The sequence below is a fragment of the Mobula birostris genome, chromosome X (genome assembly GCF_030028105.1).
Source record: "Mobula birostris isolate sMobBir1 chromosome X, sMobBir1.hap1, whole genome shotgun sequence".
Taxonomy (NCBI): domain Eukaryota; kingdom Metazoa; phylum Chordata; class Chondrichthyes; order Myliobatiformes; family Myliobatidae; genus Mobula; species Mobula birostris.
In genome coordinates, this window is record NC_092402.1 from 77,732,091 (window position 1) to 77,749,544 (window position 17,454).

General features: G+C 38.8%; 1 protein-coding gene across 2 annotated transcripts in view; it reads right to left on the bottom strand.

Annotated features, from left to right (window-relative positions):
- LOC140191461 (unconventional myosin-Id) overlaps positions 1-17,454 on the bottom strand; it is a 591,692-nt gene that overhangs the window by 156,574 nt on the left and 417,664 nt on the right. For both annotated transcript variants that reach the window (XM_072248895.1, XM_072248894.1), the window contains one exon: positions 8,049-8,162. In XM_072248895.1, coding sequence (XP_072104996.1) covers positions 8,049-8,162 — 114 coding nt within the window. The remainder of the gene's footprint in view (positions 1-8,048; positions 8,163-17,454) is intronic.

The following is a 17,454-nucleotide window of genomic DNA, read 5'->3' on the forward strand; positions in this document are numbered from 1 at the left end:
TTCCAGTTAGCCTCCTTCCCCTCCCCCACCTTTTTATTTTGGCATCTTCCCCTTCCTTTCCAGTCCTGAAGAAGAGTCTCAGCCTGAAACATCATTGTCTATTCATTTCCATAGATGCCACCTGGCCTGCTGAGCTCCTCCAGCATCTTGTGTGTGTTGCTTTGGATTTCCATTATCTGCTGACTTTCTTGTGTTTATGTTATTAACAGTCTGTTGCAGTTTCATTAATAGTAACGGAATGAATACATGTAAATAAGCCACAGGACTCATCCTCTTTCCTGAAAAAAGTCCATAATTATTGTTACTAACTCATAAATTAATGATAACATCTGCTCAAAATTACCATGGCATGCAAGAGAAGCTTTGAGATTATCAGCAATTTGTACACATTTTCAAAAAGGTTCACCATCCTTCACCTACAGAAAACTAGAACAACTAATGCATTTCCAGAATTAATTTTCTTTTTTAAAATATGACTTACATGCACATTAAGATAACAATAACACTATGATGATGGATAATAACAGCATAATCATTTCATGTGGAAATTTGACATCTTTCTTCTCATTCTTTGGATAATTTGTTACTTACTTTGGTTTTGCTAAATACCTCAGTGAGAGCAGAACCTTGATACTTGATAACACAGCATACACCACTATACTGTAGTTCAAAACAGTACCCCACATGTGTCTTCACACCATTTTTGAAGCCTCACACATTGTACAAATCGCTGTTAATATTTACAGTGAATATTGGGTTTCCTAAGTTCATAAAATGCATCAAAGGCTAAACAGATATTAATCCAGTTTAAAATTTCCAGCTTCTACTTTCCTACACCTGTGGTTAAATAGAAAGTAGACCCCGGTTTCGAAAGGACTCATGCATCCTTCTTTAGAGTCAGAGAAAAGTACTGCACAGAAACAGGTTCTTTGGCCCATCTAGTCCATCTCAAAAACCATTTAATCTGCCTACTCCCATTGGCCTGCATTGGGACAATGGCCCTCCATACTCCTACCATCCATGTACCTATCCAAACTTCACTTAAACATTGAAATTGAGCACACATGCACCACTTATGCTGGCAGGTCGCTCTCATGCCCTTCTGAGTGAAGGAGCTTCCCTCATGTTCCCCTTAAACTTCTCGCCTTTTACTCTTAACCCATAACCTCTGGTTGTAGTCCCACCCAGTCCCAGTGGAAAAAGCCTACTTGTATTTATCCTATCTATATCCCTCAAAATGTTGTATAGCTCCATCAATTCTCCTCTTAATCTTCTAGATTCTAAGGAATAAATTCCTAACCTATTTAATCTTCATGCTTGTAAATTTTCTCTGTATTTTTTCAACCTTACTTACATCCTTCCTGTATGAGGTGACCAGAACTGCACACAATACTCCAAATTAGGCCTCACAAACATTTCATGCAACTTCAGCATAACATTTCATTTCCTGGTACTCCATATTTCGATTTATGAAAGCCAATGTGCCAAAAGCTTTCTTTACAACCTTTGAACAGCCACAGTCTTGTGTTAATACTGCCTATTCAAAGATTCACCTTAAATCTGTGTATTAGTTAACTTAATCTAACACAAAGACTCTTCATTTATTCAATCAATCATCAATAACATACATACATACAATTTATCCATGGTTATTGGACTTTAGCTTCCTGGCAATCTAAGGTAAATGGCCTAATGCCTGTGGTTAAGGATTACCTACTCTTGCTGTGGATTCATAAAAAGGAAAAGCATGGAACAGAAGATGATAATCCAAGAGTGAAATAAACATTGGATGCAAGGGAGAAGCAGAGATTGATTGTTTTTCATTCTATTTTACTAAAAAGAAAAAATCCAAAACAACCAAAGGTGACTGGCTTGTTCATTGGGACGTTCAAATGGAACGCTCCTAGGCATCATCACCTGCTTAACAATTCTTACTGACTACATTATGATTTCCTCTCATTAGTTTCAATTTGATTATAATAAGTTTGCAGGCAAGCACTGCCTAAACCAATGTTCGTTCACTAGGTTTACTCAATCAAGCAGGGGTCCTGTGGTCATTTCACATGCCTCTCACAACAATGGACAATTGAACAATTTGAATGCTGAACTACAGTCTTTGAGATCACACTACAGAGAGTGCGTTGAATCAAACAGCTGGATAAATGATTAGGAAGCATTCTTCCATTCTTACACTTTTTGTTGCTCTTCCATAAAAAAGCTATTTCCTTATACTAATGCACTATCTATTTTTATTTCTAGAGATTTTAAACAAAGAATCTTGGATGAAATAAAGGGAGAATGATATATACTTGGGAGTGAAAATATTTGGAATAATTAAACATTCATTGTTGACTTTAAATATTATTTTCGTGAGGACGAATCCAGAGGTCCATATGCCAGTCCTCATCGGAAGATCAGAAGTGAAGAGGGTCAGCAATATTAAATTCCTGGGTGTTATCATGTCAGAGGACCTGTCCTGGGCCCAGCACCTAAGTGCAATTACGAAGAAAGCACAGCAGCGCCTCTACTCCCTTTGGAGTTTGCAAAGATTCAGCATGGCATCTAAAACTCTGACAAACTTCTATAGATGTGTGGTGGAGAGTATATTGACTGGCTGCATCACAGACTAGTATGGAAACACCAATGCCCTTGAATCGAAAATTCGACAAAAAATAGTGGATGCAGCCCAGTCCATCACAGGTAAAGCCCTCCCCACCATTGAGCACATCTACATGAAACACTGTCGTAGGAAAGCGTCATCAATCATCAGAGACCCCCACCTCCCAGGCCATGCTCTCTTCTTGCTGCTGCCATCAGGAAGAAGGTACCGGAGCCTCAGGACTCACATCACCAGGTTCAGGAACAGTTATTACCCCTCAACCATCAGGCTCTTGAACCAAAGGGGCTAACTTCACTCAACTTCACTTGCCCATCATTGAAATGTTTCCACAATCTATGGACTTACTTTCAAGGACTCTGTTGTAATGTGAGAGTAATTAAAAGCAAGTTAATACTAATTAGGATATCGGGGGGGGGGGTCTACTTCTGTTTTTGTTCTTCTGGTGGCCTTCGGTGCATAGTGTCCCCACCATGCCGTACTGGTTGTGAAACCCTCTGTATATACATAACGTTTTGAAGTTCGAGATAAAGTTGTTTCTTTGGCATGAAGTTGTCAAGTGTGCCTTTTTCAAAGTAGAAGTTACCACAGACTCTTCATCTCATGTTCTCAATACTTATTGCTTATTTATTTGTTATTAATATTTTTATTTTTTATTTGCAATTTGTTGTCTTTTGCACATTGGTTGTTTGTCCTTCCTCTTGGGTGCAGTCTTTCATTGATTTTATTGTGTTTCTTGGATTGATGGAGTATGCCCGCAAGAAAATGAATCTCAAGGTTGTATATGGTGACATATATGTACCTTGACAGTAAATTTACTTTGAACTTTTGAGCTTTGAACATTCATCAGTCTGTTTATACTCTTACATTTTTATGGTAACAGTCCTTTCCCCAGGCAGAGGAGTCCAAAACTAGGGGACATAGATTTAGAGCGATAGGAGAAAGATTTATACGGGAGCTGAAGGGCAACTTTTCCATGCAGAGGGCGCTCAGCATATGGAATGAGCTGTCACAGGAAAAGGTTGAGAAGGTACAATAGTACTATTTAAGAAGCACTTAGATAGGTACATGGAGGGGTGGGCCTTGGTGGGGTAAGGGCCAAATACAGGAAACTGGAACTATTCAGGTGGAAAATGTGGTTGGCATGTACCAGATGACACACCAGGGCTTATATCAAAGGGCTTATATCTGTGCTGCATTAGCTTTTTGATGCTATTTGCACTTTAAATTGATGAACCAAAGTCCATTAAAAAATTTTTAAACTAGCATTAGTCCTTCTAAATACTTTTAGATAAGTTTTTTTTTGTTAATTAAATGCATAACAGAAGCAAACTCAATCATATGTTACCTTCTCAACCTTCCATCTTATTTATTTTCCTCTCTTCTTTAGATTTAACAGCAGCTTTGCAGAGCGCAGAAGCAAAGTGAACATCTGCCAGTTTTCTATACAGGGAGAAGTGATGTCATTTTTATTGCTAATTAAAGCAGATTTGGTCCTAACTGCAGGCATCTTCAGTTCAAGAAAAAATATAAAAGGCAATGGGACAAAGAAGCACAGACAACAGCCCAGTCAGCCCATTTTAATCTGTCATTCTTTAGTGCATGTTAGTACACTTTTAACATTCAGAGATCTATTAGTATTCAACTCCTCATCCAGAACACAACCACTTATACTGTGAAGATAGCAGGATTGCAAAAACTTGTTTCCTTCTAACGTCCTTAAGAACTCTCCAATTTATTGTGTACTTTTGACCACTAGGTTTCCCTGGTGTGTCATTAGACACAGGCTGAATTTAAAAAAAAATCCTCATTTGGTCATTAAGGTAAACAAAAACTGGATTAACTTTCAATAAGCAAATGCAATCGAGTTCACCAAACAGTAAATTTGGAATTTGCCCTGTTACTGCGACTGACTTTGACACTAGCAAAATGGTTGACCTTGCCTGACAATCTCCTTTAATTTACAGAGACACATTGACTGACTTTAACACTAGTTAAGCAACCTGATTATTTTATGTTCACAGCAACTATGTTCTGCCATACAGCGAGAGATCAGCTAATATAGTCTCCAAGGGGATTGCTATGGAAACTAGGTTACCACGGAAATGCTGACACTGAACTATTCTAACAGTAAGATGAATTTACCAATGAACATCTGGGCACTTAATGGTACAAACATCACAGTATGTCTTCTCCAAGATGAACTTAATACAACCAATTGGTAGATTTGGTACCATTTCACAAATTGTGGTTGGGGAAAAGCAACACTGATTTTTGAACAATGAGCACTATATATTTATGTTTAAGGCTTTTTTGTAGGGAAAGAACCTGCCCATTCTGGAAAAAAAATCTGTTGGATTTTAATTAAGGTTCATATATAGGGTTTATGTAGCTGTTAATCCCGAGGAGTCTCATCACTACATAATTTAAAAAGCTTTGGGCAGCCGACTCATCTCATGTTTTACTGATGTCAGTCTTATTGATGTCAGTCTTATTAAGTAAAAAATATTATGTCTAAATTGTATGGACAGCTTTTCATTTGGTGGGGAGACTGAAGAAAGGGAGCTTAGTAAAAGTATAGTTCTAGACACTCATGCTGCAGCTTATCACATCTTTTGTGTTGAATATCCAAATGGCAATGATAAACAACTGGCTTGTTAGGTAAAGAAGGAACTGGGCAAAAGAGCTGAACTAATTGCAGTTCCATTTTTACACAGGCCTAAAGGCGAATACACCAGCAAGTCACCAGAGGCTGCTCTTGTCATTTAATTGTGGACAGTTATAAAACAGAAATGACACAGCAGGTTGCTCTGTCATAGACGTCACAAGCCATGGAAGCATTGTAAAAGACACTCAGGCATTATCACTTCCACAACCTCAGGATATCTATTCATTTACACGTAAGAAAACAGATGATGGAAGGAGAAAAATAACATGGAATAGAAACAGAATATAGAAAACCTACAGCACAATGCAGGCCCTTTGGCCCACAGAGTTGTGCCGAATATATCCCTACCTTAGAAATTACTAGGCTTACCTATATCCCTCTATTTTACTAAGCTCCATGTACCTATCTTAAAGTCTCCTAAAAGACCCTATCGTATCCACCTCCGCCACCATTGCCGGCAGTTCATTCCATGCACCCACCACTCTCTGAGTAAAAAACTTACCCCTGACATCTCCTCTGTACCTACTCCCCAGCACCTTAAACCTGTGTCCTCTTGTGGCAACCATTTCGGCCCTGGGAAAAAGCCTCTGACTATCCACATGATCGATGCCTCTCATCATCTTATACACCTCTATCAGGTCACCTCTCATCCTCCTTTAGCTCCAAGGAGAAAAGGCCGAGTTCACTCAACCTATTCTCATAAGGCATGCTCCCCAATCTAGGCAACGTCCTTGTAAATCTCCTCTGCACCCTTTCTACGGCTTCCACATCCTTCCTACAGTGAGGTGACCAGAACTGAGCACAGTACTCCAAGTGGGGTCTGACCAGGCTCCTATATAGCTGCAACATTATCTCTCGGCTCCTAAATTCAGTTCCACGATTGATGAAGGCCAATACACCGTACGCATTCTGAACCACAGAGTCAACCTGCGCAGCAGCTTTGAGCGTCTTATGGACTCTGACCCCAAGATCCCTCTGATCCTCCACACTGCCAAGAGTCTTACCATTAATACTATATTCTGCAATCATATTTGACCTACCAAAATGAACCACTTCACACTTATCTGGGTTGAACTCCATCTGCCACTTCTCAGCCCAGTTTTGCATCCTATCAATGTCCCGCTGTAACCTCTGACAGCCCTCCACACTATCTACAACACCCCCAACCTTTGTGTCATCAGCAAATTTACTAACCCATCCCTCCAGTTCCTCATCTAGGCCATTTATAAAAATCACTAAGAGTAAGGGTCCCAGAACAGATCCCTGAGGCACTCCACTGGTGACCGACTTCCATGCAGAATATGACCCATCTACAACCACTCTTTGTACTCTGTGGGCAAGCCATTTCTGGATCCACAAAGCAATGTCCTCTTGGATGCCATGCCTCCTTACTTTCTCAATAAGCCTTGCATGGGGTACCCTATCAAATGCCTTGCTGAAATCCATATACACTACATCTACCGCTCTTCCTTCATCAATGTGTTTAGTCACTTCCTCAAAAAATTCAATCAGGCTCGTGAGGCACGACCTACCCTTGACAAAGCCATGCTGACTACTCCTAATCATATTATATCTCTCCAAATATTCATAAATCCTGCCTCTCAGGATCTTCTCCATCAACTTACCAACCACTGAGGTAAGACTCACTGGTCTATAATTTCCTGGGCTATGGCTACTCCCTTTCTTGAATAAAGGAACAACATCCGCAACCTTCCCATCCTCCGGAACCTCTCCCGTCCCCATTGATGATGCAAAGATCATCGTCAGAGGCTCAGCAATCTCCTGCCTCACCTCCCACAGTAGCCTGGAGTACATCTCATCCTGTTCCGCCGACTTATCCAACTTGATGCTTTCCAAAAGCTCCAGCATATCCTCTTTCTTAATATCTACATGCTCAAGTTTTTCAGTCTGCTGCAAGTCATCACTACAGTCACCAAGATCTTTTTCCATAGTGAATACTGAAGTAAAGTATTCATTAAGTACCTCTGTTATTTCCTCCGGTTCCATACACACTTTCCCACTGTCACACTTGATAGGTCCTATTCTTTCACGTCTCTGTTCTCTTGCTCTTCACATACTTGTAGAATGCCTTGGGGTTTTCCTTAATCCTGCCCGCCAAGGCCTTCTCATGGCCCCTTCTGGATCACCTAATCTCCTTTTTAAACTCCTTCCTTTTAGCCTTATAATCTTCTAGATCCCTAACATTACCTAGCTCTCTGAACCTTTTGTAAGCTTTTGTTTTCTCCTTGACTAGATTTATTACAGCTTTTGTACACCACGGTTCCTGTACCCTACCATAACTTCCCTGTCTCATTGGAACGTACCTATGCAGAACTCCACACAAATATCCCCTGAATATTTGCCACATTTCATCTGTACTTTTCCCTGAGAACATCTGTTTCCAATTTAAGCTTCCAATTTCCTGCCTGATAGCCTCATAATTCCCCTTACTCCAATTAAACGCCTTTGTAACTTGTCTGTTCCTATTTCTCTCCAATGCTATTGTAAAGGAGATAGAATTGTGATCACTATCTCCAAAATGCTCTCCCACTGAGAGATCTGACACCTGACCAGGTTCATTTCCCAATACCAAATGGAGTACAGCCTCTCCTCTTGTAGGTTTATCTACATATTGTGTCAAGAAACCTTCCTGAACACATCTAACAAACTCCACCCCATCTCAACCCCTTGCTCTAGTGAGATGCCAATCGATATTTGGGAATTTAAATAAAATTCTTCAAGTCAGGCTTGACTATGACCTACATTATACAAAGGAATTGTCTTCATCACTTTATATTGGTTCAGTGGATCCAATTTGTATAGGTGCCGGTCAGTGATGAAAATTGCGCGGTCTTCAGATTTATTAAATCGGTTTATCTGTTGAGAGACACAAAAAAAATGTAGCTTGAATAACAAAGCCAACCCAAGACAAGGTAATTAACAAAATACAAAAATTAGTTTAGCGAAGTCTTTTTTTTAAATTTTATTTTTATTTGGATAAGGTATTCACAAGTTATACACAAACTTTTTTTACAGATATAACCTTTTCCATTTTTTATGTGAGATAATATAGAAAATAATTAGGCACTCAAAGAGATGTTTATGTGCAATTGTAATTCCACTCTATTAAACTAAATAATGGTAATAGTTGTTATAAAAAATATTAATAATAGTGGTTGAATACTAATTTCCATTTATCTCTTCTGGTCCATTTCTTTCTGGTCCAAGATTTCCCCAGATCTTTTCTTTACTTGTGTTAATTCCACATTTTCCAAAAAAAAAAGTAAACATTTGAGCCAAGGGTGCTTACATTAACGCTATTACTATGTTGGGGTGAGACAAACAGTATAAACCATTCGGAGAGTCATCTAAAGTCTGCTTGCTCTGGGGTTATAAATTCAATCTATTTTTTTCCAAATTTGATAAAATTTTTCCTTTTGAATTCTCAAAGAGTAGGTCATCTTTTCCATTTTAAATATTTCCAAAATGATTTCATGTCAATCTTCTAATGTAGGTGATGCTGGATTTAACCACTTTCTGGTGATTGATCTCTTACTTGCCACTAAAAGGGCCTGTAGCAGCTTTATATCTTTCTTCTGTTCCAAAAACAATACATCCCCCAAGTAGAGAGTCTCAAAATTCAGAGGTATATGTGTCTTAAAAACCTTAACTAATGTTCTGTGAATACCTTCCCAATATAAACTTAATTTAGGGCAATCCCAAAAAATATGGAAATGACTTGCCTCCTTGGAGCCACACCTTCTCCAACACGCCATGTTTGTGTCTTTATATTTTTCCTGGTATGGGGTCTTGAAGTATCTTATAATATTTTTCCAACAATGTTCTCTCCAAATCAAAGAGTTAGTCGAAGACCACTGGAAGCTGCATATTTTCCCCCAAGCCTTCTCTGAAAGTACCAACCCCGCTTTTTTCTCCCACTTCTCTTTAATACACAATGTGTTTTCATTTTTGGCATGAGAGAGGTCATTATATAATTGAGAAATTGATTTACTTGGTATTGAACTGTAAAGTTTAGTAAAGTCTTATCGAATATCATTGTAGGGTGAATGGCAATGCTGATTTTCCTTCAAAATGTTCATTAGAAAATGGCACTAAAGCAGTTTTTGTTTTCTTAAAATAAAATAGGAATAAGCTATTCAGGCTCTTTAGAAATCTATACTCTTTAATTAGATCCTGGCTGATCTCACATCTTCAATCCTGTGTGAGCCTCACACCTTATCTTGTGAAGTTTCCAACAAAAGGTAATTATTTCATTTTTCCCTCTTTTGAAAAAAAAAGCCCCTGTTTCATTGGTAATACTTCCTCCAAGGTTGCTTTACACGATAAAATCAACAATGAGTAATCCACTCCAGGGGAATTCAACAGAATAACTGTGATCTTTTATAAAACGTTGTTGCAGCACAGTTTGGACATTATTAAAACAGACAAGCGCCAGCTTGTAAACAATTACTGATCTCAGAAAAGATGAATTTCCACTTCAACCACCAAAGGTTCCAGATATGACAATGAACTACAGAGATTAGGAAAATCCTGAGGTTACCCTTCTGACTGCAGCACAACAAATAGATTTAGATAGCATCCTTCATGGTCTCATGACTTTTAAAAGCATTTTTCAGCCAATTATGTAAACTTGAATTGTGAATCTTGTTTTACAGAGGGATGTGGCAGCCAATTGCACTTAGCCATTTATCAGAAGAACTAATGACATTAATGACCAGGTATTTTGTTGTTGGGCAATGGCTAGGATAATAAAGAAATTTTCCCTGCTCTTTTTCAAATTGTCTCATGGTTCAAACTTTTAGGCTCAAACTTCAGAGTAGGAGGAACTTTGGTTTAATTTCACCCTGAAAAACTCCAGGATCAAGACCTACAGTATTGTTATCGTCTCAAAGTGTCTTTCAACCTAGCATAGATGAATAATTTCAAAAAGATCCTAACATAGCTCTTTAATAAAAATTATATTAGCATATCCCTCAGCACCATCCATCTGTAAATGGGAGAGAATTCAGAAATTGGAGGTGCAAATGGACTTGGGAGCTCTAGTGCAGGATTCCCAAAAGATTAATTTGCAAGTTGAGTTGAGTTGACAGTAATACAATGTTAGCTGCTATTTCAAGAGGACTAGATTATAAAAGCAAAGATGTAGTGCTAATACTTTATGAAGTATTGGCTTGACCACATTTGGAGTATTGTGAACAGTTTTGGGCTTCATATCTAAGGAAGAATGTGATGGCATTGGAGAGGTTCCAGAGGAGGCTTATGAGAATAATACTAGGGATGGAAGAATTAATGCATCAGGAGTGTTTGATAGTTCTGGGCTTGTACTCTCTGGTGTTAAGAAGGATGAGAGAGGATCTCATTGAACCCTACTGAATACTACAGACCTGGATAGAGTGGATGTGGAGAGGATGATTCCATTGGTCGGAGAGTCTAGGACGAGATTGCACAGCCTTGTGCTGGAAGGATATCCATTTAGAACAGAGATGAGGAGGAACTTATTTAGCCAGAGGGTGGTGAATCTATGGAATTGTTTGCCACAGGCTGTTGTGGAGGCCAAGTCATTGGGTATATTTAAAGTAAAAGTTGATAGGTTCTTGATTAGTAAAGATGTCAAAAGTTAGGTGGAGAAAGCAGGAAAATGGGTTGAGAAGGGAAAATAAATTAGCTAGGATTGAATGGTAGAGCAGATTCGATAGGCCAAATGGCCTGATTCTGCTTCTATGTTTTATGGACTTATTTTAAAGAGTGTGAAGGGATCTTTTGTAGAATCCCACTAAACATGTACAAGGAAGCCTCAGTTTATTCATTTACGTATATCTATCAGAGTTCTATGGAATCCTGCAACTTGGGTGACGACTAAAAGCATTGATATATCCAATAAGTTCTATAGGTTAAAGCATAATGTAACTGTCAGCTGGTAATAAAGGAAACAATGATTGACTAATGAAAAATTGCTGGTTTGTACAATATTTTACCTTAGGGTGACACATAAACATGAGACTAACATCTACAACAACCAAGGTTCATGTTGTGTCACTCATCTCCAGTAAAAAAAGAAATGAGCTGCCAGACGAGGTGGTAAATGCGGGTTCTTTTTTAACATTTAAGAATAAATTGGACAGATACATGGATGGGAGGTGTATGGAGAGATACGGTCTGTGTGCAGGTCAGTGGGACTAGGCAGAAAATGGTTCGGCACAGTCAAGAAGGGCCATAAGGCCTGTTTCTGTGTAGTTTTCCTATGGTTTCTATGATTTCTAAAACAAAATAAGGTTCAAATGAAGTCCTTTCATTTGCCACACAAGTCCATCTTCAGTGAGTAAAAGGTATCAAAAAGAACATATTCATCTTAGTGAGAACAGTTACTTACTACTTCTCACAAGTATTCAGTGGCTTGTGAACTGATGACAGTGGAATATTTTCCAGCCTCCAGGCACATATACTTATTGATGCAAATAAGGCACAGTAAATAACTCCACTGTATGCAGTCAAACTCCGATAATTTGACATATTGAGGAGTTTGGTGATGTTGTACTGGCAGATTTTCCAAACTTTTGGATAATATTCTTCATTAATATCTTTGCATATTTTTGATTTCACGAAGAATTATAATACATTTTCCAGTAAATCAAGTAAGCTTAAAAGAAGCATGAGGCAGGGAAAAGCTGAGTTTACGAAAAACATGAGAAACAGGGCCCTGGTGAGTCTGAAAGGAACATGGGACCAGGGCCTCAGTGAGTTGGAAGAAGGAAATGGGAACTGAGGGTTTGGTGAACAAGAGGGAGTGTGGGAACTGGGGGCCAGTGAGTCTGAAGGAAACATGGGGACTGAACCCCTGGGGAGATGGAAGGGAAACGTAGTTCCTGGGGCCCAGTGAGTGAGAAAAAAGCATGACAGGTTCCGTCGTACAATGAGGTGACTCTTGACCTCACAATCTACCTCATTATGATCCTGCGCCTCTCTGTCTACCTACACTGCATTTTTTTCTGTAACTGTAACACTTTATTCTGCACTATTATTGTTTTACCATGTACTACCTTCAATGCACTGCTGTGATGAATCGATCATGATGAAGACAGGACTTTCACTGTATCTTGGTACATGTGACAATAATAAACCGATTTACCAATTTAAACAATTCGAAACACCAATCCTGTTCCCATCCCCAAAGACATACCTGCTGTTACGTGACAACTGGCAAGTTCTAACACAAACTGCAATTGTTGAGTATCTAAAATTTTTAGATTCAGAGTTGAGCCATGAGAGTTGTAACATGCCTAGAGGGAAGAAAGGTAATAGGGATAACCCTGGGAATTATAGACATTATTACGGCAGTGGTGAGGAAGTTACTGGAGAGGATTCTTAGAGACAGGCTTCGTGACCATTTGGAGAAACATAATTGATTTGGGGTAATTAGCATGGTTTTGTGAAGGGCAGGTCGTGCCTCATGAGCCTGATTGAATTCTTCAAGGAAGTGACAAAACAACTTGTTGAAGAAGCAGAGCAGTGGATGTAGTGTATATGGATTGTAGTAAGGCATTTGACAAGGTTCCTCATGGTAGGCTCATTAGGAAAGTTGGGATCCAGGGAAACTTAGCTGTGTGGATTCAGAATTGGTTTGCCCACAGAAAGTAGAGGGTGGTAATAGATGGAAGGTATTCTGGTTGGAGGTTGGTGATCAATGGTGTTCCTCAGGGATCTGTTCTGGGACCCCTGCTGTTTGTGATTTTTATAAATGATTTAGATGTGGAAGTGGAAGGGTGGGTTAGTAAATTTGCAGATGACACTATGGTTGGTGATGCTGTGGATAGTTTGAAGGGTTGTTGTAGGTTATAATGGGTCATTGATAGGATGCAGAGCTGGGCTGAGAAATGGCAGATAGAGTTTAATCTGTGAAAGTGTGAAGTGATTCACTTTGGAAGGTCAAACTTGAAAGCAGAATACAGAGTTAAAGGTAGGATTCTTAATAGTGTGGAAGAACAGAGGGATATTGGGCTTCACATCCATCTGATACCACAAAGTTACAGCGCAAGTTGATAGAGTGGTTAAAAAGACGTGTGATATGTTGGCCTTCATTAGTCAGGGGAGTGAGTTCAAGAGCCACGGGTAAAGTTACAGTTCTATAAAACTCTGGTTAGAGCATACTTGGATTATTATGAGCAACACACACAAAATGCTGGAAGAACTCAGCAGGCCAGGCAGCATCTATGGAAAAATGTTCAGTCAACATTTTGGGCCAGCTGTACTTTTTTCCATTGATGCTGCCTGGCCTGCCGAGTTTCTCCAGCATTTTGTGTGTGTTGCGGGGATTTCCAGCGTCTGCAGATGTTCTCTTGTTTGTGACTTGGAGTATTGTGTTCCGTTCTGGTTGCCTCATCATAGTAAGGATGTGGAATATTTAGAGAGAGTGCAGAGAAGATTTACGAGGATGCGGCCTGGATTAGAAAGCATGAGGATAGGTTGAGTGGGCTATTTGGAGAGGAGGAGGAGAGGTGACCTGATAGAGGTGTACATGATGAAAAGAGGCAATAGATCGGGTGGACACCCAGAGACTTTCCCAGGAGAGAAATACGATAGGGGGCATAATTTTAATGTGTTTGGAGGAAAATATTGGGGGATGTCAGAGGTAGGCTTTTTACACAGAGAGTGGAAGATGCATGGAATGCGCTGCCTAGGGTGGTGGTGGAAGCAGATGCATTAGGGGGATTTAAGAAACTCTTGGACAGGCACATGGATGAAAGTAAAATGGAGGGCTATGTGTGAGGGAAGGGTTAGATTGATCTTGGGGTAGGTTAAAGGGTTGGCACAACAGGGCCCAAAAGGCCTGTACTGTTCTAATTTGTAGATTTTTATGCCTTTGCACTGTACTGCTGCCACAAACAACACATTTCATGTCATATGTCAATCATACAAAATCTGATTCTGGTTCCGATGTGATCTCAGTTCAGGTTTTGCAATATCTATAATGAATGACAATGCCATGTGATATGAAGAACCTTGTGACACTATATTAAAGTCCTCAATTCTCTTACTGATTTCTCAGAACAAAAGAAAACTACAGTTAGCTAAGGAGAAAATGACAGGTAGAAATTCCCCAACTCACAACATCCATTCTAGACATTAATTTTCTTTGAGTACAAATTATATTTTAGGATTTATAAGATAGGTGGCAGTAGCATCTAGTGCTGATGTTCAAAATTGATCTGAAAAGTGGAATTTTCCAGTATCAGAACTCACGTGATAGAAATAACACAGCAAGACTAGAACTTGGGGGTATACTGTAAATAAGCAGTTGGAAAATGTACCATTTTAAAAAATTAATTAAAATTTATAAAATGTAGAAAAGAGGAGTTTTGGAAAATATGTAGAAATATCATTTATGCCTTTAAAGTCAGATAGAGGTAGAGGTCTAATGCATTTTAATGAATTATTTATAATAATCATTATTGTATTATGCAGAAGTGACATCACAAACTTGGAGCATACACAAAAGCAGATGTGGGCCTATTGTGCCTGCTCCAGCTTTCAATATGATCAATATTGTGCCTTAGCATCACTTTCCTGCACTGACCTTGTACCCCTTAATTTTTTAAGTATCCAAACAGCTATCGATCTGTATCTTGAATCTACCAATGTCCCCTTAGGTAATGACATAAAGTGCTAAAGTACCTTGAAATTCTAACTAGTTTATCTTTGAATTGTATGCACATGTGAAAACTTAGCTTGAAAATTTGCAGAGGACTCACATATTTACTTAGTAATGCATCCATTTAGTAATTTTTGTTCTATTATTCCATATAACAAATATTCCAGCTGTTATCCAGTATAGTCTTGCATATTGCCATATCAGTTAATATTCACTTGGGAGACTTTAAAACTTTGAATGATGTACTATTTACATTAAACAACCTTTGTTTCTAAAATTGCACAACTGGATACACCCTTTCCTCATCTGTTGTTATGCTTCAAGACTGCATAAATATTCATTCACATATCTTAGACTAGCTCACAAAAGATGAAGTTCATGTACAATAACATTTGACAATTTTAGATACATATTTTGAGAAAAGATGACATGCATTATTCACAAGTTCCTTTTCTGAACTCATCTTTGTTAGCATCATAAATGGTCAGATGGCAGTGCCTCTATTTAGTTACTGGTGGTGTCTTAGTGACAAATAGCTAGAGGTGGCCAAGCTTGGTGGTGTATGACTTTAGCATCTGCCCACAATCTAGGTATTAGCTGAAGGCCAGTAATGTACTTCCTCTGCTGATGAACTGCATGTCACTGTGAAGCTCTGGATAGTGTAGTGGAGGACATGTGTAATTTATCTTCACACATGCAGCGCAGCACAAAATCAGGCTGTTAATTAGCACACCTCTTACTATGGCATGTCACATGCCTCAAAACAGCTTTAGAAAAAAAAAGAATTGCATATCTTTGAGGTATGAAAACATAAAGCTTGTAATTCTTTAAGCATTCTTTTACCAGTAGTTGGAACTTGCTTTTTGAACTTTAAATGGCACAATTTATATAATATCAGAATCAGATTCTTAGGCCTGCCAGATCTGTTCCAGTACTCAAATGCTCATTCACACAATTCCTATTTTATTCTTCTCACATTCCCATCAGTCCCTTCCAGATTCTACTGCTTACTCTAGAGGCAAGTCTCGCTCAGCGTAAAGCCATTGACCTTGGTGTATATATCTGTAACCCACCACTGCTTCAACAATTTCTGGTGTCCTGGTCCAACTTATTCACATTCACCAGAGATCTCTCTTGGCTCTATGACACCAGAACAGCTTGAGAGTCCTTCACATTTTAGAATCATATCAATAAAGCAGGGAAATAAGCCATTCAGCTTACAATGTCCATATCATTTAGTGGGCACCCAGCCAAAATAATTTTATTTCCAGCCTTCTCTGCGAAGACTGTTCTGAATGAGAACGATATTATAGAAAAGATTCAATCAATTTTTAGAGCAAACCACAGCATGGAGACAGCCCTGACCAAAATTATCAGCAACTTTAGGCTCAGCACTGAAGCAAACAGAACCCTAGATCTAATTATTCTAGATCTAAGTGCTGCCTTTGACACAATTGATCATAACATTCTGTTAGATCGCCTTGAGAACTGGGTTGGCCTCTCTGGCAGTGCCCTTAATTGGTTTTGTTCATATATCTTAGTGAGAAATTTTTTGACTGTATTGGAGACCAATTTTCTAAGAGATATGATGCACCTATTTGTATTGCTCAGGGAAGCTGTCTTGGTCTCCTATTCTTCTCTTTATACATGCTTCCCTTAGGAGATATAATTAGAGAGCATAAACCTGATTTCCACAGTTACGCAGATGACACACAACTGTATATCTCAGTTGAGCATGATGGTGATAACACCCCATCTTCTCTGACTTCTGGTATGGCTGCAATAATCAAATGGATGAGCAATAATTTCCTAAAACTAAATGAAGATAATACTGAAATACTTTGGTTGGTCCCAAAGCCAAAGGAGATAAACTTCTTGATAAACTTAGAAAACTTGTCACTGTTTTTATCACATAATGATACTGAAAAACTAATTCACGCCTTTATAGTGAATAGACTAGATTTCTGCAATGCTCTTTTTACTGACTTTCCAAAGCAATTTATTGACAAACTTCAACTCATTCAGAATGCTCTTGCTAGACTTTCAGTTGTAATATAATTTGTGGGACTCTGATTCTAAAACTGGATCAGGATTGTAGTTATAGTAAGGTATGGTGTCTTTTATGAGTTTGTACTTTAAAGCGAGATTTTGGTGAATGATGTTTGCCCCTTGATTGTGCTTGTGTAAATAATCAAATTCAGTTGAACTGTTGCAGGATCCTGTAACATGTTGGATAGTTTATGGTTAGCTTGGCATCTCCTGCTTTTATGATTTTCAATCTGTTGGCCTTTGATTCTGTATTTTTGATATTTTTTTGTTTTAAGCACCTGGTCCTGTATTGCCACAAGAAATCCTTTTGTTTTTGGGAAGAGGTCTCCAACTCTGAGCCAGGTGTTTGACACTTCCTTGCTAACATCTAGTCTGCTCAGATTATGGAGATGGAGTCTTCCATGGAGGGTCATGCTCTTCCATTCGTCAACCTTTTCTTCAGTAATGATAACT